Source organism: Hyaena hyaena, unplaced genomic scaffold (assembly GCF_003009895.1).
Source record: "Hyaena hyaena isolate Hyena2069 unplaced genomic scaffold, ASM300989v1 scaffold_144, whole genome shotgun sequence".
In the NCBI taxonomy this organism is placed as follows: Eukaryota; Metazoa; Chordata; class Mammalia; order Carnivora; family Hyaenidae; genus Hyaena; species Hyaena hyaena.
Window position 1 is genome coordinate 1984545 of NW_024080776.1, and position 25017 is coordinate 2009561.

Consider the following 25017-nt stretch of genomic DNA (forward strand, 5'->3'; position numbering starts at 1 on the left):
CCCTCTGTTACACAGCCGGAGCTGACTCCCCACCCCTCCTTGTGTTCCACAGTGTTTGCCAAGAACTTCCGTGTGGCAGCTGCTATGAAGACTTCTGTGCTGCTCAGCTGGGAGGTCCCTGACTCCTACAAGTCCACGGTACCCTTTAAGGTGGGTGAGGGCCACGGCCAGCCAAGCCCAGCATGCTGGCAGGCCTGCCGCACGCCGTCATGCCAGCCCCAGGTGTGGGCGTTTGTGACGCGATGTCCCAGTTAGGTGGACGCACGCGCTCTGCCCTGTAGGCCCGCGGTGGGGGGAGGGAGGGGCTCACCGCAAAGTGCTGCCTGTCCCTCTCCCTGCTTCCCGCAGATTCTGTACAATGGGCAGAGTGTGGAGGTGGATGGGCACTCCATGCGGAAACTGATCGCAGACCTGCAGCCGAACACAGAGTACTCGTTTGTGCTGATGAACCGCGGCAGCAGTGCGGGGGGCCTGCAGCACCTTGTGTCCATCCGCACGGCCCCGGACCTTCTGCCACAGAAGCCACTGCCTGCCTCTGCCTACATAGAGGATGGTCGCTTCACTCTCTCCATGCCCCACGTGCAGGACAGCACCCTCATCAGGTGTGCAGATGAGGCCGTGGGTGGGGGCAGGGCAGGGCTGGCGACAGGCGCGTGGGTGACGACGGCCCTGATTCCCGCTCTGCCCGCCCAGGTGGTTCTACATCGTGGTGGTACCCATCGACCGTGTGGGCGGGAGCATGCTGGCCCCGAGATGGAGCACACCCGAGGAGCTAGAGCTGGACGAGGTGCCTGCGATGGGACGGGGCACCAGCCATGACAGCCCCATTGCTCCACTTGGCTGTGGCCCCAGTTACCCGCTCCCCCCTCCCCGAGATTGGAGTCCCTCTCTGGCTGCTTTGGCTGGCGGCTGGTCCTCCCTGGGACTCTGAAGTGGCCCCCTGGGACTTTTCCAGGAAACTGGAAGGCTTACAGAGACTCCCTAGAGGGATTTGCTGAGGATCCCCCCAGGACAGGAAGACGCAGAGGCCCCTGTGCGGGTCACGAGACTCCTGAGCCCTACAGACTTCGGGCAGTCCAGAGGGGCTAGAGTAGAGCCTCCTAAATGTTGGGAAAGCCCTGTCCTCTTCTCACAGAGGTGTGGAGCCAGCCCTCTAGATAGCGTGAGGGGCAGGTTCCCCAGAGGGCCTCTCCTCTCTGGGTGGGCAGGGAGGAGTGGCTTTGTGCCGGTGAGTGGCATCATTCTGTGAGGACAGTGGGCCGGGCCAGGCTCAGGCCCGCTACATGGACGGTGAGCCTCGGGCTCGGTCTGGGGAGAAGATGTCTGAGGCCACAGGCCCGGGGCACGTGGTCTGAGGTCCGGCGTGACTCCTGTGCTCTGCTCTGTCAGCTCCTGGAGGCCATCGAGCAGGGGAGTGGGGAACGACGACGTCGGCGACAGGTGGAGCGGCTGAAGCCATATGTGGCTGCTCAGGTGGACGTGCTCCCTGAGACCTTCACCCTGGGGGACAAGAAGAGCTACCGGGGCTTCTACAACCGGCCCCTGTCTCCAGACCTGAGCTATCAGTGCTTTGTGCTCGCCTCCCTGAAGGAACCTATGGACCAGGTCTGCCTGAGCCGCCTGGGCTCTCAGTACCCCAAGACCGGGCTAGTCTCAAACACCACGAGACCCCAGGCCTAAGGTTGTCCCGGAGACCCCAGACCTGCACTAGGGATCTCAAAAGGTGCCAGCCCCTAGGACCCAGAAGGCCAGACCTGATCTAGCCCTAGGGACTCGGTCAGCTGGCCAGGCTCAGGTCAGCCCATTAGGATGGAGCCCAGCATAGCCCTGCCCCAGAGCCCTTTCTGAAGGTTTGGTGGGCGGCGGGTAGGGGGCCTCATGTTGAGCTCACCGCCCATGCTGTTCCTCCACTGGGCCACAGAAGCGCTACGCCTCCAGCCCCTACTCCGATGAGATTGTGGTGCAGGTGACACCAGCCCAGCAGCAGGAGGAGCCCGAGATGCTGTGGGTGACGGGCCCCGTCCTGGCAGTCATCCTCATCATCCTCATTGTCATCGCCATCCTCCTGTTCAAGAGGTGAGTGCTGCATTCAGCACCCCAAGAGGCAGCCATCCGCCCCTGGACTCCCAGGGCCTTCCTGGCGTGGTTCGCGCAGGGATAGGGCAGCCATGGCGGCCTGCACCCCAGCCCCTGGGCTCGGCGGGAGCCCGGAAGAGCAGAAGCAGTGTGTGTGCACACGCGTATGTGTCAACCTAGGTGTGACGAGGAGCCAAAGCTTCACAGAGGGCTGGTTCACCCGCATCCCTGGGCACATGTGTCCATCTGTCTCTCTGTTTCGGTGGATGAGAACATGTTGTCTTTAAGCTTCCAGACACTGCCCTCTCCTGGTCTCCTACCCTCAGCACCTCCTCTGCTGCCATTCCTGGATGACTCTCCCCAGCCTGGCTCTCCCACGCAGGCCTAGAGAGGTCCAGACACCTCTGCGGGCCCATGCACCCCCAGACGTTAGCTTGGCACACATTTATTGAATGCCTGCTGTAACCATGACATCCACACTCAATGTGTCTTGAACCTTCCCCTTAACTTTCCTCCCCTGCAGTCCTTATCACAAGGGATTAGTTAGCAGCCAGAAACCTGGGTGCCAGCCTCAGCCCTCCACTTCCCTCACCCCACCTGGTTTCCCAGGAGTTCTGTCCTAAAGATGGCTACATCTCCTCCTCCTCTCCCAGTAGGCACCCCACGAGGCATACGTGTCCAGGCGTAGCTGGGGCCTGGCACACGGTATTCCTCCGTGCTCTCTCTCTCTCAGCCAGTAGAAGTCACCGGCTCTTGGAGCCTCCCCTTCCACCCATCCACCTGCCATCCTGAAAGGTACTTCCAAAGATTTGTCACTCTCAGTTTAAAACTTTGCAGTGGCTCCCAAAATAAAGCCTGACCTCTGTAACCTGACAGTCAGAACTGCCTGGCTGGCCAGTCTGGCCCCTCCCGCCATTCCCAACATTGTCGCCTACGTAGTCCGGCTGGCTGGGGCTGTGCCCCCTCCACTCTGCAGCGCTCCCTCCTGCTCACCCGCCCGCTGCCATTGCGTCCTTCACGACTCCTTCCCAGGGACTCTCAGTGCAGAGAGTTTGCCAATCTTGACCGTGGGGTTTTGAGCTTAAGCCCCATGTTGAGCATAGAGCTTACTTTAAAAAAAAAAAAAAAAAAGACTCCCTTCCCAACTCTGGGGCCCACAAGGCTGTCCCAGGTCCCTGTTTCTTCTCCCCCAGTGATGCTTCCTTGGGCACATAGCTCAGCCTATGTTTCCAGCACCCACCACACTCTGAGCCCATCGGGCTTGTTCGTGAGTGTTTGTCAGCGAACACACATCAGTCTGTGCGTCCGAACACGTCTCTGCACAGGAGTTCCTGTGCTCTGTGCCCCATCTCTCCCCTGTCCCTGTCCCCGCCCCCTGACCTGGACCAAGGGCCTCCTTCCAGAAGAGTTCATTCCTTCCTCCCAGGGTGAATAGGGACAGGCTTTTTTGGTCCAGGGCACGGGGACTAGTGGGGGGTGGACCCTGAGGAGTGTCCTCCTTCCCATGCCGTCTGGGTCCTGTCAGGAGAGCCAACCCCCTGCCTGTGAAGGCCATATAGGTGCCGTAAATAGGTCCCCATGTCGTGAGAGGGCCTGAGTGCTTGGCGGAAACAATGACCGTTCCTCTCTTCTGTCCTTGCCTATCTTTCGGGACCTAGTAAACAAGAAAGGTAGGACTCATTCCTTCTCTCTTCACACGCCTCCCCCTTCACTCCTTATCCCTGTGCACATTTTGGGCCCAGCAGGGAGGGACAGTGCTTTGACCGGAAGCCTCCTGGCCTCTGCTTGTCTGGTTGGCTTGACCGGGGTGGGCTCTGTCACTCTCTCAACTTGTATGCTGCACAGGGGATGCCCCTTCCCCAGGGCACAAGCGTAGTGCAGATGTCAGCGCTTCCCCAGAGTGCACAGACTGATCCCGAGCTCACCAGAGCCTTCTACGAGCTCCCAGTTCTCTACGATTACCTAAGGGCTACAGGAGACCCATGTGCAAAGAGCACTGGCTGCAGGGCAGGGGGAACGTGTGTGTCTCCACAAAACTCGTGCACAATTATGCAAACACCCACGTGCACGTAGCAGGAGCAGGCCCTGAATGCTTGTCAGCAGCTAGACCCCGTAGTCTGTCTCTGACCCTGTCCTTGTAGACGGGGGAACTGAGGTCAGTAAGGGAGGACTCTGCCCAGCTAGGGTGACGCCTTCCCTGTCCCTCTCCTGCTGCTCTGGACACTTACCCTGATACTGAGAGACAGACAGCCGGGGCCCAGCTCTCTGTGATATTTGCATATCGTATGTGTTGTTTGCATGTTTACTCCTGTTGGCCCCTGCTGCTCAGCTGTGGTGGCCTTGGGGACAGCAGCCACTGCCCGACAGTGACCTGCCCTCTCTTGGAAGGCGCCACCAGCCTCTGCAACCCCTTCCCCCTTCGCTGCACTGGCTCTCTGTCCACTCCCCAGTCCCGTCTCCCCTCCCGCCCCACCCTGTGTTCTCCATGTTAAAGCTGCTCTGCCACTGGCTCCCCTGTGCTCAGAGGCCCCAGGGTGGGGCAGTGGAAGGGACCAAGCCGGAGACATAGGGGCTCTGCCACAGCCAGCCACACCACCCATCTCTGTCCTTTGCCTGGACCTCACAATCTCACCAGCCGATCCTTCTGCCTCTTCAGGAAGAGGACACACTCGCCGTCGTCCAAGGATGAGCAGTCAGTCGGGCTGAAGGACTCCCTGCTGGCCCATTCCTCGGATCCGGTGGAGATGCGAAGGCTCAACTACCAGACGCCAGGTAGGGCGGCTCCCCCAGTCCACCTGCCCCCAGCCCAGGCCTGCAGGTCCTCGAGTCCAACCCAAGAGACTCTGGCCTCAGGCCCACATTTCCTATTCCTGTTTCTTCTTTCTGCCCCTCTCCTTATCCCCATCCACTTCACTGCAGTAACAGAAGCTTCTATATCCAACAGCTACTCAGGCCCTGCCTTACCTTGCTTGGGTCAAGAACTCCTAATATAGGCTAAGGACACCCACAGAGCCCACATCCCAGCCACAAGGTGGCCAGCCTCCATGCTTGCCCTTTGTCTCCTCCGCCCTAAAGAGGGGTGTGTTGCTAGGAAATGCCCACCAGTCACTTGTGGTGAGATAGAGTGCCTGGATTTGCGGTGTGAACACAGGGACCCCACACAGGGCTTTCCATTTGCCCTTCCTTCTCCAGCCACTCTCACATGGCTCTCTGGCTGTCTCTTCTTTCTCAAGTGTCCCTCCCTCCCTGAGCCCCGGTAGACACAGCTCAGACCCCTCCCCTAGAAGCTTCCCAGCCTGCCCCAGCCCCCACACAGGCCTGGGGGTCTCCCCTGGCTCCCAGAGCCTCTCTGCTTCTTCCACTACGACTACTCTTACCCTGGGCTAGAATGGCCTCAATGACAATGCAAGCTCTGTGGGGCCATGAACTGTGCCTTGTTCATTGTCATCCCTTGTGCTGTGCACACAGTGGGCTCTAATTGGATACCTGTGAAATGGACACACAGACAACTGAGTTGAATGAGTGAACTAGCGTACAGCCAGGACTTGTGTGTCTGTGAGCTAGTTAAATCCGTGCATGTTAAAGTACTGCAAAACCTAATGGCTTAAAACAATGATTACGTGTTACTCCCTCAAAGTTTTTGTGAATTAGAAATTCAGACAAGAGTATAGCAGGAACAGCTTGTCTCTATTCCAGAATGTCTGGGCCCTCACCTGGAAAACTTGGAGTCTGAGAATTAGAATCATTTAAAGCAAAGGTCAGCAAATAAATAAATACAAACTTTAAAAAGGGGGGTGTGGTGCGCCTGGGTGGCTCAGTCAGTTAAGTGTCTGCCTTCGACTCAGGTCATGATCTCAAGGTTCATGATTTCAAGCCCCACATCGGGCTCTCTGCTGTCTGCACAGAGCCCACTTCAGATCCTCTGTTCCCCTTTCTCTCTGCCCTTCCCCTGCTCACACTCTGTCTCTCAAAATAAATACATTAAAACTTAAAGGTTAGCAATCTTTGGCCCATGACCAAATATAGTCCACTATCTGTTTTTGCAAATAAAGTTTTATTGGAACACAGCCATGCCTATACACTTATTAATTATTTATGGCTACTTTTCTGCTACAAAGGCAAAGTTAAGTCGCATCTACCATACATCCACAAAGTCAAGAATATTTACTGTCTGGGGGCACCTGGGTGGCTTAGTCGGTTAAGCGTCCGACTTTCGCTTAGGTCATGATCTCGCGGTTTGTGGGTTCGAGCCCCGCGTCGGGCTCTGTGCTGACTGCCAGCTCAGAGCCTGGAGCCTGTTTCAGTCTGTGACTCCCTCTCTCTCTGACCCTCCCCTGCTCACGCTGTCTCTCTCTCTTCTAGAAATAAATAAAAAACATTTATTATTTTTTTTTTTAATTTTTTTTTTTAATGTTTTATTTATTTCTAGGAGAGAGAGAGAGAGACAGCGTGAGCAGGGGAGGGTCAGAGAGAGAGGGAGTCACAGACTGAAACAGGCTCCAGTCTCTGAGCTGGCAGTCAGCACAGAGCCTGCGCGGGGCCCGAACCCACGAACCGCGAGATCATGACCTAAGCGAAAGTCGGACGCTTAACCGACTAAGCCACCCAGGCGCCCCTAAAAAACATTTAAAAAAAAATTTAAAAAAAAAAAAAAAAAGAATATTTATTGTCTGGCTTTTATGGAAAAGTTTCCTGTCCTTTCAATTCTGAAGACTCATTCATTTATATGTCTAGTGTTGATGCTAGAGTCGGTCATGAGCCCACCTGGGCTTGTTATCTGTGACAACCACATGAGGCCTCTTTACATGGCTTGGGCTCCCTCGCCCCATGGTGACTGAGTTGCAAAGTCATGTGTCATGAGAGCAAGTGAGCCAGGCGACCTCGCGGGCCGTAGCAACCCAGCATAATCACATCTGTAAGGAATCCATGCTTCAGGATGCCAGGGGCCTGCAGGGCAGAGAAGCTCCCTCTGAGAAGGGGTGCCAAGCCATGTGGGCATGAGTTAAGCAAACGGGGTGAGAGGGAGCTCCCTTCGGTGGGAAGAGTACTCAGAGTCAGCACATAAGCACTGGGTGTCCTGCTGCATTGGAGCTGGGGTGCTGAGAGCCCACAGGTGAGACTACAGGGCAGGCAGAGGTCTGTCACAAAGGAACCTGAGTGCCAGGCTCAGGGTTTGGACTCCATCATGAGGGTGCCAGGGAGGCATTAAAAGTTTTCAGCAGGGGAGCGACAGGGTCAGAACCACGGTTTGGAAATCTTGCTCTGGCTGCTGTGTGGGAGACAGATTGGAGGGGAGAAATCGGGAGACTGGAAAGCCAGGGAGTGAGTGAAAGCTGCTGAGGACCTGGGTGAGGAGAGTGGCCGTGGGGTGGAAGACAGTCTCAGGAAGCGTGAAGGGCTCGGGCTTACGGCTGAGCACTGAGGAGGGGCTTCCAGGTGGCACCCGCGACTGTGGGTCTGGACCTCCACACCACCGTCCACCTGAAACCGTGGACGTGGGCGGTGCTGAGTGGCCTGCAGTGATCAAAGCCGGAGGACAGGAGGGGGGCAACCAGGAAGAGGTGCAGTGTTGAGGAAGGACGAATGAAGAGTAGCCAGGGAGATTAAGAAGGAGCAGCCGAGGAGGAAGAGAACGGGAGGAGTGGAGTGTCCCTGAAGCCAAGGCCAGGGATGGCTACGTACCCAGGAGGACCACAGGCTTTGGTGGCCGGGTCCTGGGGGCAGAAGCCTCTCGGTTGGCTGAGGAGCAGTGAGTGGGGAATGAGCAGGTGGAAAGACCCCTTCCAGAGGGTGGGGTGCAAAGGATAGGCTGGGCAGGACCACAGCAGGAGAGGAGAGAGGGGTGCGGGCTTGAAAACGGATTTCTCTTTCTATCAGTATGGAAATTGTTTACTGACGATGGTCCTTTAATGCAGGGGTGGGGCACGCTCGCCTGTGGGATGAGAACCCGGAAGCCGGCTCCAGGCCCTTAGTTTGAGTGTGGAGGTGTGACGCAGCCCAGTGGGGCAGTGTGGCGATGCCTCCCTGAATTCTAGGTCAGCAGAGGACAGGAGGCAGGTGAAGCCGGTGTAAGGGCACATGCTGTTGGTCTGGGCCGGTGGCCTCAGTTTTCTCCACAATGAGAAGTGGTCAGATCGGGGAAGGTGTGGCTTGGGTGTGGGCGCTGAGCGGGTGTGCCCAGGAGGATTGCCGAGCAACCAGGAGTCCCATCCTCAGTCACTGGCTGCAGGGATCTGGGAGGAAAGGAGGGACGAAGATGAGGTGTGTACATGTGGTAAAGGTCAAGTGCAGAGGATGAGGGCATTCAGAAGGGGCTGTGGACTGGGGCCGGTCATGGGTCCCCAGAGATGCAGAAGTCAAGGAACTGGGGCCGCCAGTGGGGAGAGGCATCTCTGGACACAGTGGTCCCCGGAGTGTTGAGAGAACCAGGGATCACAAGGGACAGAGGGACCAGGGGCATGGCAAGGTTTCTTCTTCTTTTTTTTTTTTTTTTTTTTACTAAAGTAAACTTTTTTTACCCCTATAATTTAATCTTTATTCTGAAAATTGTTCAAAGCCACAGAATATATAGTCATTCCATGCACATTCTTGTGCAGACTGGCCCTGTCATTTCTGGCCATGCGTGCCTCATCTCTTAATACGAAAGCAGCACACTCCCCTTTTGCCTCCCTGTCTGAAAATAGCCAAGGTCAAGTTTTGATACCAGTAGGGATGAGGGTTGGTTTGGATCTAGAATTCAGTCTTAAAAAGAGGCCCGCAAGGCTGTCCTGGCCTCTGGGTGTTGGGAGCGCTCCGCTCTGGGTGGGAGATGGGTCTGTGTCCCTGGGAGGCAGGAGGGGCCCGTGGTGGGGCCTGCCCACCCCCCTCAGCCACTCCACGTGTCCCTTGTAACCAGAGAAGGTTGATGGGCCCTCCTGTCGTGCCCCGCTATTTTTTGTGTTTTCTTTCTCTACAGGTTCCAGTGTCCCCAGTTGCCCGAATATTTCAAGTTAGTTTTCCAAGTTCCGGGGGCTACTCTGGCTTCTGTGTGTTTCCTTCAACTTTTTCTCACCCCTTCGCCTCCACCACCCTTCCTTAGATTCTTTCCCTTCTCTCCTCTCTTCTCCCCTTCTCTCCCCAACTCCCTCCAATCCTGTCTTCCCTCCCACCGGCCCCCGCCCTCTGCCTCTGTCGCCTCCAGTCCTAGTCTGACACCCTACCTCTCCTGTCTCCACATCTCCCTCCTTATCTCTGATTCTCTCTCTAGATTCTTCTGGGTCATTCTGCCATGTCTCTGTACTTTGCGTCCACTCCATCCACACGCTAGGTGTGGAGACGATGATGTCACCAAGTCTCCCACAGTGACTGGCGCCAGTGAGGGGCAGGAGGGCTGTGCACGGGCAGGGTTTGTGGGGTGGGTGTGTAGCTGCCCCACCCCGCAACCTGGGCTTCCAGCCCCAGCCCAGGAGGAAGGATGCCTGGCATCCCTCCAGAGAACCCGCCGGGCAAGGCCCTGGTGCCCCCACTCAGCGCCGTGTCCTGCACACAAGCTCACACGTGCTCTGAGCACACACACTCCTCTGTCCTCTCCCACCCTCTGGCCGCCGTGTGCTCCACCATCCTGTCGCCGCATGTGCTGCTGTCTCCATGCCACCAGTGCGAGTGCTCCATGATCACACGTTTTCACATGTGCACATACGTGGATTGGGGCTGTCTCCGCCACCCTGCACAGGCCTTGCACTAACTCTGCCCTTATGTGCCTCCGCCCCTAGGTATGCGAGACCACCCGCCCATCCCCATTACTGACCTGGCGGACAACATCGAGCGCCTCAAAGCCAACGATGGCCTCAAGTTCTCCCAGGAGTACGAGGTGAGACATCTGCACCCTCTGCCATGTGCCTGGCCCAGGCCTAGCCCCACACCAGCTCCTGCCCTGCCTCGGGTCCCAGTTGTGGGTGGGCGGCCCCAGGCTTCCCAGAGCACAGATTGGAGGTTTCGGCAGTGGTAAGTGGGGAGCCCAGCTCCTCAGGTGCTAGGCCTGGATGAAGCCCTTTTAAGCACCCCAAGTCTGACACTCAGACATGTGCCCACATGCAAAGAGAAGCAGACAGAAGGTCACGTACATACACACAGATCAGTAGTAGTAGCTCATTTATCAAGAGCTTACAGCAGGCCAGGCCAGGCCATCCTGTCCTGTCTTCCTCGGAGCATGAAATGGTACTGCTGTTAATCCCATCTTACAGATGAGGGAGCTGAGGTTCAGAGAAGGGAAGTGATTTGCCCAAGATCAAAGAGCTGATGCCTAGTGGAGCCAGGATTCAGACCCAGGATTCAGACCCAGGCCTGCCGGACGGCCTGTGTCCTGTGCCTGCACATGCTCATGTGTGTTCTCAGGGCCTCATGGGTCACAGAGTGGACAGCTGGGGGACTCCAGGCTCGCTGCTCACACTGCACAAACCTTCCTGCTCCCGGCCCTCCCCATACTCTGTGCACTCTGGTCTTGACTCCTACCTGCTGGGGCTCTGATTTCAGAGCTTCTGGGGTCTGAGGCCTCCAGGAAGCCCAGCCAGGTGGGGTGGCTTTGCTAGAGAAGCAGATAACGAAGGAGAGCCTCACGTCCTCTAAGGAGCACAGACAGGGGTGTCGTTTTGCCCCATCGGCTCCTCTCCCACTGTCGCCCCTGCTCCCAGCACAGGCCTGGCCCAGGACTCAACTTTGATCAATGATGGATGGACAGATGATTGATGGGCTGACTCAGCCCAGCCTGCAAGTCTGCTCCCTCTAGTCAGATGTCCGCCCTCGGCTGTGTGTAGTACCCTGGGGTCCCAGGATTCCCCTTCGAGGGCTGTGGGCCAGGTTTCCACAGAGGAAATTGAGCTTGGCAGGCAAATTGATGAACGTGTCTGCTGTGAGGAGAGCCTACCGCCTCTACGCGTAGAGCACCCGCTGGGGCCTGCTCTGCTATAAGCCCCTGCTGCAAAGGTAACAAAGTTGATGAATCACGCAGCCTATGCTTGCACTGGTCAGGGGGGCCTTCAGTGGTCTCTGCCCATGCTCATCCAGTCCCACGTCCCACACCAGCCCTTCCTGCCTACAGGACTCTGCGCCTCACTGTCTAGGCTCGCCATGTTCCCCCTCACACCTTCTGCCCACTTCTCTACTCGAGTGTGAGCTTTTCCTCCTCCTCCAGGAAGCCTTCTCTGCCTGCCTGGGCCTGCAGTAGGCTTTCTCTCAGCCCAGATCCCATAGCTCTGTCCCCTTTGTTGGTCAGTCAGTCAGTCATCACGCGCTGTCGAGCACTTACCCATGCTGAATGTTGGGGATATGGAGACAAATGCCTCAGGCAGCTCAACCAGTGGGGGAGACGAGCTCAGACAGATAATCAACACTGCATATGACAGTATACCCTAGTATTAAATATGACAGGAAGTGCAGAGAAAGTAGGCTGACAGCACTGAGGCAGGCTGAGGGGCAGGGCGGGCTGGAGTGTCTCAAAGAAACAGTGCCTGCCGTCATGTGGAGAGTAACTGGCTTGCACCAGCACATGGAGGGCATCATGGGCTCTGCTGAGACCTTCGGATCGTACCTTCTGTAAAAGGCGGGTAGTAACAGAGCCTGCTTCGTAGGGGGAGTACGTGAGGGAATACACGCAAAGCGCTCAGAACAGTGCCAGGCACACGGGGAGTTCTCCCGGAGACGCAGCCGTTAATGGTCATTATCATCTGTGGGGATGAGGAGCCGCGGAAGGCATTGAAGCAGGAAATTGATAATCACATCTGCGTTTTTCTGAGGATTGTTCTGGCTCCAGGATAGAGGGAGTCAGAGTCGGGCACAGGCAGAGAGCGAGATGCCCAAGTCTAAGCTGCAGTGGCCTGGCTGAAGAGAGCCGAGGGGGCGGGAAAGCACAAGGACACAGTGACTGAGGGGGGCAGGGGCACAGAGGGGTTTTTGAGGATGGCTTGAGGGCTCTGGCCAGGGTTTTGGGGGATAAATGCGTGAAGGTGCCTCTGACCGAGATGGTGCTCCAGTGGCAGAGCCGGGTGTGGAGGGAAGCTGATGAAGTCCGCTTAGCAAGGGTTGAGATGGCGGGACCTGTGGGGACCCCAGGTGGGATTCCCCAGGAGGCTGCGGGCCACTCAGTTCAGCTTGCGAGCTCGGGGCACCCAGGCTGCAGCCAGGGTTGTGGGCAGCTCCAGCACGTGAGTGCAAGATCCTGTGAGCAAACGAGGGCCCTGCAAGGTAGCAGAGTGCAAAAGCTGGCACACGAACCCTAGAGGAACACCGTGCCCTGCCTGCAGGGAAGAGGGCTGGGCAGGGTGGCCCACTGCACGTGCTGGGCACTGCACGGCTGAGTCACATTGCTCCTTCTTGGTCTGGACTCATTTCCTTAGTTAGGTGCAGGGCTTGAGGGACATTCCCCTGCCTCTACCCCACGCCGACCACCCTACTGGGCAAGGGGATTTGGTGCCATGGTCAGAAGGGCCTCTGGTCCATCACCTCCCCAGCAGGCGATGTGGCAGCCTCTGAGTGCCATAGCTGGGGACGTGGAGCTGGTCGTGGCTTCAGAGCAAAGGCAGCATGTGGCTGCCACCTGGCAGGCTGGGTCTGGGGGCCAGTAGGGAGACCTCAGCTCTTACCCTGCTCTACCTGCCGCCTCTACTTCCTACAGTCCATTGACCCTGGACAACAGTTCACATGGGAGAATTCAAACCTGGAGGTGAACAAGCCCAAGAACCGCTACGCAAATGTCATTGCCTATGACCACTCACGGGTCATCCTTACCTCCATCGATGGTGAGCCGAGGGCAGTGCCCCTCCCATCCCCTTGCTCTCCTCCTTGCTGCCTGGGGTGACTTTCCATCCATGGGCCCCATGGGTACACCAAGGGATGGTGGGCTGGGTGGGGGGCTCTGGCATAATGCTCTCCCGTGTCCCTTCATGCCCCTAGGTGTCCCAGGGAGTGACTACATCAATGCCAACTACATCGATGGCTACCGCAAGCAGAACGCCTACATTGCCACACAGGGCCCACTGCCTGAGACCATGGGCGACTTCTGGCGGATGGTGTGGGAACAGCGCACGGCTACTGTGGTCATGATGACGCGGCTGGAGGAGAAGTCCCGGGTAGGACAGCGCAGGGGCCTGCCGGGAGTGGAGGGGGGAGATACTCAGCCACCAGGTGACTTTCGGCACCTTTTTCTGTCTCTGTTGGAAGTTCCTCAAGGAACTCGCCAAGTGCTATTGTCTTCTCGGAGCACTACCATGTGCCCTGGCTGCTGGCTATTCCTGGGCTATGGCATGTTCCCTAGAAGCCAGCAGGTTCCTAGGATGTTACCGTGTCATACCAGATGCTGTCATTTTCCAGGAATGTTAATATGTTCCCCAGTTGCTAGCATGTTCCCGAGACGTTCACATGTTCCCCAGATGCTGGAGTGTTCCTGGGGCAGTAACACATCTCCTAAGTTAATTAGTGGGAAGAGCTGCTGTTATCTGCTTTTGCACTGCAAAGCATTGACTGGAACGTAAAATTTACAGAGCTTGAAAATGGCGCATAAACGTTATGGGTAAATTTGGCAGAAAATGTGCCTGGTGCGATCTGGTCATGAATAAATAATTTTCAATTACGGCCTTCATTCCCCCAGCTCAGGCACGGATGGCAGTGTAGCGTGAGAACTGATACGGTCTGGTGAGAGGGTGGCATAACAGATCTGCGAGTTCAGGGCCAGGGGCCTTGCGGCCAAGTAAGCTAGACCTCCCACCCTTCTTTGCCCCGGGGCCCCTGCCTGTCCGAGCCTCTAAGGACCCTCACGCTCCCCACTTGTCCCTCTGTAGGTGAAGTGCGACCAGTACTGGCCCGCCCGGGGCACTGAGACCTACGGCCTCATTCAGGTGTCCCTGCTGGACACAGTGGAGCTGGCCACGTACACTGTGCGCACCTTTGCACTCCACAAGGTACGGTCCTGCTCTGGGACTCATCCCCCACCCGGGCCCCATGAGGACAGCAGTTTGAGTTAATTGTGCTGGGGACAGGCGAGCAGGAATTTGCTCCTAGAAGCCAGGGCTTAGAGGTGTGCGAGTGCCCTGTGGCAGCCCGGGCTGTGGGTGGGATGAATGAAAACCATGCTTTGAGCTCCTTCAATCCATCCTGTGCGGCTTCTGAGTCCCGTGAGAGCAGCAGATCCGGCCTCAGCGTCTGGTCACCATGCCCTGAGTCTACAGCAGGCATACTCCTGCCACACTGTCTGTCCCCACTGTTCTCCCCAGAGTGGCTCCAGCGAGAAGAGAGAGCTGCGTCAGTTCCAGTTCATGGCCTGGCCAGACCACGGGGTTCCCGAGTACCCGACCCCCATCCTAGCCTTCTTGCGGCGGGTCAAGGCCTGCAACCCGCTCGATGCAGGGCCCATGGTGGTGCACTGCAGGTGAGGGGGTACAGTGCCACCAGAGGGGTGGGGTGGGAGGTGGGGTGGACCTCTGCCCCAAGCCGAGCCCGTGTCCTGCAGCGCGGGCGTGGGCCGCACGGGCTGCTTCATCGTTATTGATGCCATGCTGGAGCGGATGAAGCACGAGAAGACAGTCGACATCTACGGCCACGTGACATGCATGCGATCGCAGCGGAACTATATGGTGCAGACAGAGGACCAGTATGTGTTCATCCACGAGGCACTGCTAGAAGCCGCCACATGCGGACACACGGAGGTGCCTGCCCGCAGCCTGTACGCCCACATCCAGAAGCTGGGCCAAGTGCCTCCTGGGGAGAGTGTGACTGCTATGGAGCTCGAGTTCAAGGTGGGCTCGGGGGCCTGGACTGGGTCATGGGGATGATCCCCCCCTAGAAGGCCAGGCCTGACCAGCCCCTTCCTCCATCTAGTTGCTGGCCAGCTCCAAGGCCCACACATCCCGTTTCATTAGCGCCAACTTGCCCTGCAACAAGTTCAAGAACCGCCTGGTGAACATCATGCCCTATGAATTGACCCGGGTGTGTCTGCAGCCCATCCGTGGTGTGGAAGGCTCTGACTACATCAATGCCAGCTTTTTGGATGGCTACAGGTCAGCATGCCTGCAACTGCACACCACGCCCTATGGGAGCCTAGGCCTGCAGCTGGCTAGCTGGGGCACAGCAGAGCAGGGTCAGCCCAGAAGATCAAAGTGGGCTTCCTGGAGGAGGGGTAGCCAATCAGGGCAGGGCTCCAAGGGACTAGGCGGTCTTAGGGAGACTCAGGGGGCAACAGCACCTCCGGCATGTCCGGTCTTGTGTCCACCACAGACAGCAGAAGGCCTACATCGCCACGCAGGGGCCTCTGGCCGAGAGCACCGAGGACTTCTGGCGCATGTTGTGGGAGCACAACTCCACCATCATCGTCATGCTGACCAGGCTTCGGGAGATGGGCAGGGTGAGCAACTCCCCTCCCCCGGGCCCTTCCTCTGCCTGGGAGCACACCAGCCATGTCTTCACCATCTGTCCTGTCACACCCAGACCCTCAGACCTCTTCCTCACCACCCAAGATGCCCAGCCCTGGAGTCCTCTGAAACCTGGAGCTCCCCTCCCCCACTCCCTCCACCTGATCATGGGGGCTGGGTTCTTTGTCCACAGGAGAAATGCCACCAGTATTGGCCAGCAGAGCGCTCTGCTCGCTACCAGTACTTTGTCGTTGACCCAATGGCAGAGTACAACATGCCCCAGTATATCCTGCGTGAATTCAAGGTCACGGACGCCCGGGTAAGTGTAGAGAGGGGAGTGTGCATCTTTGCACAAAAGCACGTCTGCAGCACTTCCTGAGCACTGTGTGGCATGGTGGCTGCCTGCACGGTGCCCTGGCTCAGGCTCTGGGAATCTGAGGCAAGGGTGCAGGTGTGGGGGCATGGGCACATTTCCCGGGGTGGCTTCAGGTATTGTGGTTTCACGGGTGCACACCTGTGTCACTGTCCCGCCCGCCTGGCCTGGTGGGGCTGCAGCGTGAGGCACGAGCGATACGCCTGTTCCCTACCCACCTCTCCCAGGATGGGCAGTCGAGGACAATCCGGCAGTTCCAGTTCACAGACTGGCCCGAGCAGGGTGTGCCCAAGACGGGTGAGGGCTTCATCGACTTCATCGGGCAGGTGCACAAGACTAAGGAGCAGTTCGGGCAGGACGGGCCCATCACGGTGCACTGCAGGTGGGGCTGACCCCTCGGAGGGCTGGGGGAGGGGGCTGACTGTGGGCAGGGTGGGCAGGACCCCTGATCCGGTGCTGTCCCTGAGCAGCGCCGGCGTGGGCCGCACCGGGGTGTTCATCACTCTAAGCATCGTCCTGGAGCGGATGCGCTACGAGGGCGTGGTCGACATGTTCCAGACCGTGAAGACCCTGCGCACACAGCGCCCGGCCATGGTGCAGACAGAGGTACGCAGGCCCACTGGTTGGTGCATGTGCCCAGCTCCCCGCACACACGTGCCGCCAGCATCTACCCTCACCTGCTTTGCGCGAGGTGCCGGATAGGATGAGGGGAGCACACTTCTCGTTCAGCAGTTCCCCACTGAGCACAGCAGAGTGCCTGCTCCCCGGCTAGGGTTGGACGGGAGTCCTTATGGGATGTGTGGTCCAGGAGCAGATAAACTTGATTGAGGTGGCCGTCGGCGGGGAGGGGACGGTTAGGTATGAGGCAAGGGGTGGGGGAAAAGGTGAGCCTTCAGAGGCTCCTCCGGGCTCTCTGGACACTACCTGGGGCAGATGTCTGGGTCTAGCACCTGCTCGTGGCCCACCATCTACCGTGTGAGTGCCGTTGGCAGCCTGTCGGGAGCCTCCACTCATACCACCTAAGGCTGACCAGCCCCCTGTTCCGGCAGGACCAGTACCAGCTGTGCTATCGCGCGGCCCTGGAGTACCTTGGCAGCTTTGACCACTATGCAACGTAACTACCGCCCCCTCTCCTCCGCTGCCCCTGCCTGGGGCTCCGGAGGGGACTCAGCTCCTCTGAGCCATACCGACCATCGTCTCGCCCTCCTGCACGGATGCTGTTGCTGGCAGAGCACAGCCCACTGGGGTCACAGCGTTTCAGGAACATTGCCACACCAAATGGAGAGCCCCGAACACCCCTGGGCGAGTGGGTGGGCCGGCAGGCAGGTGCCGTGGCCCGTCTCTGTCCACCAGGCCCGCCCAGAGCCTGCTTCGAGCTCTCTGTTCTGCTGCCGCCGCGTTTCTCATGCTTCTTTTCATGGGGTGGGGATGGGGGCAAAGTCTCCTTTTTTATACATTAAGTGGGGTAGACTGAGGGATTCTAGCCTTTTCCCTCTGATTTTCCTTTTGCAAATCCTTAACTGCAGAATGAGCTGCTGTGGGGTTGGGGGCTCCATTTGTTTTCTTTTTTGAGTTCATTCTGGACCTCCTTTCTGTATGAGTCTTGCTGCTGAAGGACAGAACATGCCTTCCTCGTGTGGAGCTGGGGCCGCCGGCTTAAGTGCAGGCCCAGCCGTGGGCCTGGAGCCGTCCCCGGTCCAGCTGCTCCTCCAGCCGTTCCGACAAGATCGTGTTTCAGCCAAATGCGGGGACACAATTCTTTTTTTAAGTTTTGTTTTGTTTTTCCTTCAGAGCCTTATTTTAGGCCCCACAGACAGTGGTGGGCGGGGAGGAGATAGGAAACACTCATCCCCAGATGTCTGTTCCCGTGTGTGTGTGTAACATTCACAGCCCAGAACCACAGACGTGTCTCGGGGAGCCTGGCAAGGCATTCCTCATCACCATCGTGTTTGCAAAGATTTAAAAAACGCAAAGAAAAAAAAACAAAAACAAAAAATGAAAAAAAAAACAAAAACAAAAAAAACCCACCAAGAAAAACAGAGTCCTCCCCCTGGCCTCTGCTTCAAACCCCCAAGAGGGGAGGCGGCTCTGTGTGCCTGGGCTGCCCAGGGGAGCCGCCAGGCCGGCCTCTGGGCCCACAGAGCCTTGCTTTTGTCCCCAGCATTGCGGTATGGCGTGGTGTTGGTAAGCTGTGGATCTGGCCGTGGGGCCAAGGTGATTGACACAGGTCAGGGTGTGTACCACGCCCCGCACACCTCAGGGCCGAGCAGGGGCACAGCTGGCCCTTCAGGTCTAGGCCAGTGGGCCTGGTAGCACATGTCTGTCCTCGGAGCAGGGGCCAGATGATGTCTCTCCCTGGTTTGCAGCCGTTTTCAAAGCCCCTGAGAATTGCTCTTTTCCACTCCTTCAAGATGCCCTTATAAACCAATGTGGCAAGACTACTGGACTTCTCTCAATGGTACTATACTCAATCCTTATTATCTTGGCTTGCTGAGGGGCAGGGAGAGGGCCTCTTCCTCTGGGCAGCACTATCTAGATAGGTAAGTGGGGGCGGGGAAGGGTGCATAGCTGTTTTAGCCGAGGGACATGGAGCAGACGTCCCCAGATCTAGCTAGGCTCAGTCAAGATCAACAATCCAGGGTTGGTAATGTTGGATGAAACATTCATTTTTACCTTGTGGATGCTAGTGCTGTAGAGTCCACTGTTGTACACAGTCTGTTTTCTATTTGTTAAGAAAACTACAGCATCATTGCATAATTCTTGATGGTAATAAATTTGAATAATCAGATTTCTTACAAACCCGGGCCTCTGTCTCAGCTCTTTCTGGAACCAAAGAGAGGGCTCCGTAAGTTCAATACCTAGGGGTACCTTCTGGAGATGGCCTGCTCCTAAGGAGACAGTGAGGCTGCCCCAAGTGTTTGCGGCAGGTCGGGCTCCCAGCATGGCTGCCCACTTTCAGGAAGGCACATTACAAACCCTGAAAACCAGATGCCAGTGTGTGCCAAGGACGGCCCACAGGGCACCCAGCTCCCTAGGCAAAGAGCAGACCCTTTGCCTCTCCTTGCCCTCAGGATGTTCTGGGTCATCGTGTCAGGGATTCTCCAGGAGCCACACCCCTCCCTCCCCTTTCCTCTTCTCCCCTGCTGTGAGGAGAGAGATGGCATGTGCCAGTGGAGGCCGGGACCATACGGAAATTGATTAACGAGGACCCTTGTAATCCTTGATACCGGACACTGTGGCCATCTGACCCCCAGCAACATCTTGTTGAACCCTGTGGCCTCTCTACCAGTGGTCAGACCAGTGGCATCAGTGCGTGGCACCCCATCCACCCAGGTCTGCCTGCCCCCACCAACCTATTCTCAGCACAGCGGCCAGAGTAGCTCTTCCTGTGGGCAGACGTGACCGTGTCACTGTCCGGGCCAGACCCTGCCAAGCCCTCACGGTTGGCCCAAACACCCTGGGTCTCCAAGGCTGCAGACCTGGCCTCTACAGTCTCCTCTTTCCTCCTGGCCCCTCGCCCCATGCCCTCCAGCCACGACACGGTCCACTCTGTCAGCCAGTGACCTGAACAAAGACTTCTACCCTTGTGGTATCTATACTCATAGGAGGAAACATGGTGCGTATGAAAAATAATAAACAGACGTATATGTAGTTTGTTACCGATGAGTGCCATGGGGGCGGAATTAAAATAGGAGGGATTAGGCACGTGGGGAAGGGTGGTCAGAGGAAGCCTCATTGAAAAGATGGGATGGGAAGAAAGACAAAGCTGATGAGGGATTCTGCTCCAAACAAAGCTTGAGCGCCTGGCAGAAAGAGCAGCTGAAGCAAACGCCTCAGGAAGGAATGTGCCTGATTGTGGAGGCTGGTGTGGCCCTGACACCACGAGCCACCCACGGGTGAGAGAGTAATGGGAGATGACATCAGAAAGGAAATTGGGGGGGGCCCGCCTGGATGGCTGAGTCCGGCTTCAGCTCAGGTCATGACCTCATGTTTTGTGGGTTCAAGCACCGTGACAGGCTCTGTGCTGACAGCTCGGAGCCTGGAGCCTGCTTCCAATTCTATGTCCCCCTCTGCCGCTCCCTCGCTTGTACCCTCTCTCTCAAAAATAAACAAACATTAAAAAAAAAAAAAAACTTGTAAAAGAAAGGAAATGGGATGGGGTGCCTGGGTGGCTCAGTGACTTCAGCTCAGGTCATGATCTCACGGTTCATGGGTTCGAGCCCCGTTTCAGGCTCTGTGCTGACAGCTAGCTCAGAGCCTGGAGCCTACTTCAGATTCTGTACCTCCCTCTCTCTCTGACCCTCCCTTGCTCACGCTGTCTCTCTCTCTCAGAAATAAATAAAGCATTAAAAAAAGAAAAAAAGAAAGAAATGGGAACCAACTCCTAGGCCATTAGGGAGAACCTTGGTGGAAACCCAGGTGTGGTGAGAAGTGGCCAGATATGCTCATATCTCGGCGATGGCACTAGAAGAACTTGCTTATGGGTCAGATGAGATAAAGAGTCAAGGCAGAGTCAAGGTGGATCTCACAGGCTTTGCTTGAGAAACTGGAAGGTTGAGGTGGTCATTCACTGTGATCAGAAAGGCTGAATCTAAGTGAGCTTTTTTTGGTTTTGGGGGGTTTTGAGGGGGGGAGGGTTAAATATATAATTCATTGTCAATCAACAAAACTAAAATGCAACCAACGGAATGAGAGAAGATTTTTACAAATGACATATCAGGTAAAGGATTAATATATAATTTATTGTCAAGTTAGCTAACATACGGTATATACAGTGTGCTCCTGGTTTTGGGGATAGATTCCCAGGATTTATCGCTTACATACAACACCCAGTGCTCATCCCAACAAGTGCCCTCCTCAATGCCCATCACCCACTTTCCCCTCCCCCCCATCCCAAACCTAAGTATTGAATAACCTACTCCAGGTCCCAACTGGAACATCGCACTCCCACGTCTGCTTGACTCCAGGGCGCTTTCCACACTGCCATCTGCCTATAGCTAGGAGCACAGACGCAGTGAGACAAACAGTATCTGGAAGAAAATACACCAAGAGTTGTGAGGTTGGGTGATTTTCTTCCTAATTTTTCAAATCTTCTGTAAAGAATTAATATTGCTTTAATATTTTAAACACAAAGTTGTACAATGAATACTTATTTGTTTTTAAAAACAAAAATCAGGGCTCCTGGGTAGCTCAGTCAGTGGGCTCAGGTCATGACCGCAGGGTCATGGAATCGAGCCCCGTGTCTGGCTCTGCTGCACTGAGTGGCAGCCTGCTAAAGGTTCTCCCTCTTTCCCTCTGCCCCTCTCGCCCTCGTGCACTCTCTCGCTCTCTCTCTCAAAAAATAAAAAATATTTGAAATAGGATAGAAGTGGAAAATGTTAAAGTCCCCATTCTTTCCTTTCCTTTGAAGTCTCTGGACAACAATTTAGTCTATATTCTCCTGGGCATTTTCTATGAATATACAAACATATATATAATGTATATAAACCTTATTTATGTATTTTTAAATGTTTATTTATTTTTGATAGAGCACGAGCAGAGTAGCAGAGAGAGAGGGAGACACAGAATCCGAAGCAGGCTCCAGGCTCTGAGCTGTCAGCACAGAGCCCAACACAGGGCTCAAACTCATGAACCACGAGATCAAAGTCAAACGCTCACCCGACTGAGCCATCCAGGCATCCCACTTTATTTTTTATACAACTAGAATCCTAGTGATATCTTTCTGTAAATTTCCCTTTTCATTTAAATATGTTGTGGATCTCTTTCCATGTCAGTACCTCATCTTTTATTTTTCAGTACAAAAAGGTGTTTTTATTAAAGCACAGGGACAGGACCTGTGGGCAGAAAGAGCTTTAGTACCTCATCTTTTAAACAGCTACACAACACTACCGTTAAAGATGTACCATAATTTTGTTAAATGGTTATCAGTATAGCTTTTTTTTTTTTTTTTTACTAAAGAACAAAGTGGATGCACATTACACATAAAAATAATTAAGTCTAGGGGCACCTGAGTGGCTCAGTCAGTTATGCGTCTGACTTCAGCTCAGGTCATGATCTTGCAGTTTGGTTTGTGGGTTCAAGCCCTGCATCGGGCTCTGCACCATCATTGCGGAGTCGCCCTAGGATGCTCCCTCCCTCTCTCTGTCCCCTTGCATGCGGGTGCGCTTGCTCACTCGCTCTCTCTCAAAATAAATAAACAAATTTTAAAAAATAACTAAGTCTTGAGGGTACAAAACAAGAGATCAGCTTTCCTCCCTCCTCTCCCCAGCTCCAGTTTCATTCCCTGAAGCTGCTGGTTGTAGTTTTCCCAGGCCGGAAGCATGCAGCTTCACACTACGCATTGCACTTTCAGTGGACAGTACCCGGTGACTCCAGGTGTGGGGTTTCATCGCATTGTGTGACCTCCCACCTGTGCCTCCTGCTTCTGTTAGATCTATTATTACTTTGCATTTTTCCGGAGCTCCGTCAGGACTTCAAACATCCTTACACATCTCTGTCTTGATTTCTCGTTTTAGGCAGTACCTACTGATTGCCCTCTAAGAAGAATGAGGACATTTACTCCCTTCCCACGATTCCCCCTCCTCCCTCCTCCCACTACAATTTTCTGTTATTTCACGTGGTCATGGTTTACAATCCTTCCTGTCCTATCAGTACAATTAAGTCTTCCATCCCAGAAATTGAAAACCGATAAACGCCATTTCAGTTGTATGTTGATGAAAAATCTGTCAAGCGCCAATTTCAAATAAGATTTTTTCCCCCTGATTTCTTCTTTCTTTCCCTCACATGTGGCTCGCACTCAGCTGCCGTCGTTTCTTGTACAGCCTGCTCGCCTTTTTCTTCAGTGATTATTCCCCCATGAGAGTGTTTTCACGCAGGATTAGAATCTTTCTGAGGTCTATATGTCTGAAAATATCTTTTACACTCACTCATGGTTTTAACTTTGCCTGGTATGGACTTCTTTATAAAGGAAAAACTTGTTTTCCCCAGAAACCTAAAGATATTTTTCCTAGTTTTGTATTAACTAGTTGTTGGAGGAGGGATTGTACTGGCAAATGTTGAGGCTTTGCAAATGGGATTCTGTACCAAATTACCCTGATATTTGCCCCGTTCATCACTTTGATTTTTTATTTGTAGACTCTGAACTCAAAACCTGTCCAAGCTTCCCTTGGGAAGAACAACCTTTGACCCAGATATCTTGGTTTTAAGAAGAACGTGGATTTTTTTGGTTTTGGTTTTGAGAAAATGTGGTTTTCTAAGCTCTGACTTCTCTGATTCTATCTGCCTACTATTTTTTGGAATTCTTACTTTTAAATACTTTGGAGGCGCCTGGGTGGCTCAGTCAGTTAAGCATCTGACTTTTGATTTTAGCTCAAGTCTTGATCTCATGGCTCATGAGTTCAAGCCCCTCATCGGGTCTCTCTCTCTGCCCTTCCCTCATTTTTGCTCTTTCTGTCTCTCTCTCACTGTCTCAAAATAAATTTTAAAAAAGAGTAATTACAATAAAAAAATACTTTGGTGGGGGCACCTGGCTGGCTCAGTCAGTAGAATGTGCAATTTTTTGTTGTTGTTGTTTATTTATTTATTTTGAGAGAGAGAGAGGGCAAATCGAGTAGGGGCAAAGAGAGAGGAGAAAGAGAATCCCAAGCAGAGCTGATGTGGGGCTCGAACTCACAAACCATGAGATCATGCCCTGAACCAAAATCAAAAGTCACATGGTTGGGGCACCTGGGTGGCTCAGTCAGTTAAGTGTCATCTTTAGTTCAGGTCAAGCCAAGCCCCATGTCAGACTCTGTGCTCACAGCTCAGAACCTGGAGCCTGCTTCAGATTCTGTGTCTCCTCTCTCTATCTCTCCCCCACTCATGCTCTGTCTTTCTCTCTCCTTCAAAAGTAAATAAACACCAAAAGAAAAAAAGTCACATGGTTAACTAACTGAACCACCCAGGTGCCCCGAATGTGTGACTGTATGACTCTTTTTTTTTAATGTTTTTTATTATTTCTGAGAAATAGAGAGAGAGAATGAGCAGAGAACGGTCAGAGAGAAAGGGATTCACAGAATCTGAAACAGGCTCCAGGCTCTGAGCTCGCTGTCAGCACAGAGCCCGACGCGGGGCTCGAACCCACGAACCGTGAGATCATGACCTGAGCCGAAGTCGGACGCTTAAGCAACTGAGCCACCCAGGCGCCCCAGTATGACTCTTGATCTCAGGGCCATGAGTTCAAGACCCACAGTGGAGGTAGAGTTTACTAAAACAAAACAAAACTTTGGTGTATGGTTAATGTATCTAAATTGGGTTTTTGCCCCCCAAATATTATTTGTTAGATCACTATTCTTCCAGCACTAATTTGTAATGCCTCTTTTTTATCACCAGTGAAGTCATTATGTAGTGTTTACTTCTGAGCCTCAAGTGTATTTCATTCATCTGTCTAGTCTAAGTCAAAACTATTCAGGGCGCCTGGGAGGGCTCAGTCAGTTGAGTGTCCGACTTCAGCTCAGCTCATGATCTCACGGTTCATGAGTCCAAGCCCCACGTCAGGCTCTGTGCTGACAGCTCAGAGCCTGGAGCCTGCTTCAGATTCTGTCTCCCTCTCTCTCCCCTCCCTGCTTGCACTCTCTCTCTCTCAAAAATAAACATTAAAAAAAAAAAAACTACTCATGAAACCGCTATGGCTTTGTTTTATTATCTGATACAGCTAGTTCCACCCCCCCGCCATTATCTTTTTCTTTTTTTTCTTAAACTTTATTTTTTTTTAAGTGTTTTATTTATTTCTAGGAGAGAGAGAGAGAGACAGCGTGAGCAGGGGAGGGTCAGAGAGAGAGGGAGTTACAGACTCTGAAACAGGCTCCAGGCTCCGAGCTGGCAGTCAGCACAGAGCCCGACGCGGGGCTCGAACCCACGAACCGCGAGATCATGACCTAAGCAAACGTCGGACGCTTAACCGGCTAAGCCACCCAGGCGCCCCTCTTTTTCTTTTTTTTCAAAAGCAATGTTATGCCCCTATTTTTCTTCCAACCGGACTATAGAATTTTTTTTGGAAAATTCCCATCCCTCAATGTTGGTTGCAGATTTTATTGCACCTCAGTAAATAAAACTGACAACAATATATCTAAGAATATGTGTTAACATAAAACAAGGAAAAAGCTGGCTGAAGTCTCAATGAAACCTAGGATCTGGGATCAAAAGAAAGCTGTG

At 54.5% G+C, this 25017-nt stretch overlaps 1 protein-coding gene across 7 annotated transcripts in view; it reads left to right on the forward strand.

Moving 5' to 3' along the window:
• The window catches only part of PTPRF (protein tyrosine phosphatase receptor type F), a 97078-nt gene extending 78454 nt beyond the window's left edge, over positions 1-18624 (forward strand). For 5 of the 7 annotated variants that reach the window (XM_039238634.1, XM_039238636.1, XM_039238633.1 and 2 more), the window contains 19 exons: positions 53-150; positions 349-602; positions 694-787; positions 1390-1605; positions 1922-2076; positions 4733-4848; positions 9032-9064; positions 9828-9925; positions 12725-12848; positions 13003-13178; positions 13887-14006; positions 14319-14473; positions 14555-14840; positions 14923-15101; positions 15319-15445; positions 15646-15771; positions 16053-16207; positions 16296-16431; positions 16875-18624. In XM_039238634.1, the coding sequence (XP_039094565.1) occupies positions 53-150; positions 349-602; positions 694-787; positions 1390-1605; positions 1922-2076; positions 4733-4848; positions 9032-9064; positions 9828-9925; positions 12725-12848; positions 13003-13178; positions 13887-14006; positions 14319-14473; positions 14555-14840; positions 14923-15101; positions 15319-15445; positions 15646-15771; positions 16053-16207; positions 16296-16431; positions 16875-16943 (2717 nt within the window). In that variant the 3' untranslated portion in view covers positions 16944-18624. The remainder of the gene's footprint in view (positions 1-52; positions 151-348; positions 603-693; positions 788-1389; positions 1606-1921; positions 2077-4732; positions 4849-9031; positions 9065-9827; positions 9926-12724; positions 12849-13002; positions 13179-13886; positions 14007-14318; positions 14474-14554; positions 14841-14922; positions 15102-15318; positions 15446-15645; positions 15772-16052; positions 16208-16295; positions 16432-16874) is intronic. The other 2 variants (XM_039238638.1, XM_039238641.1) reach the window with 1 other exon arrangement.
• The last annotated feature ends 6393 nt before the right edge of the window (positions 18625-25017 follow it).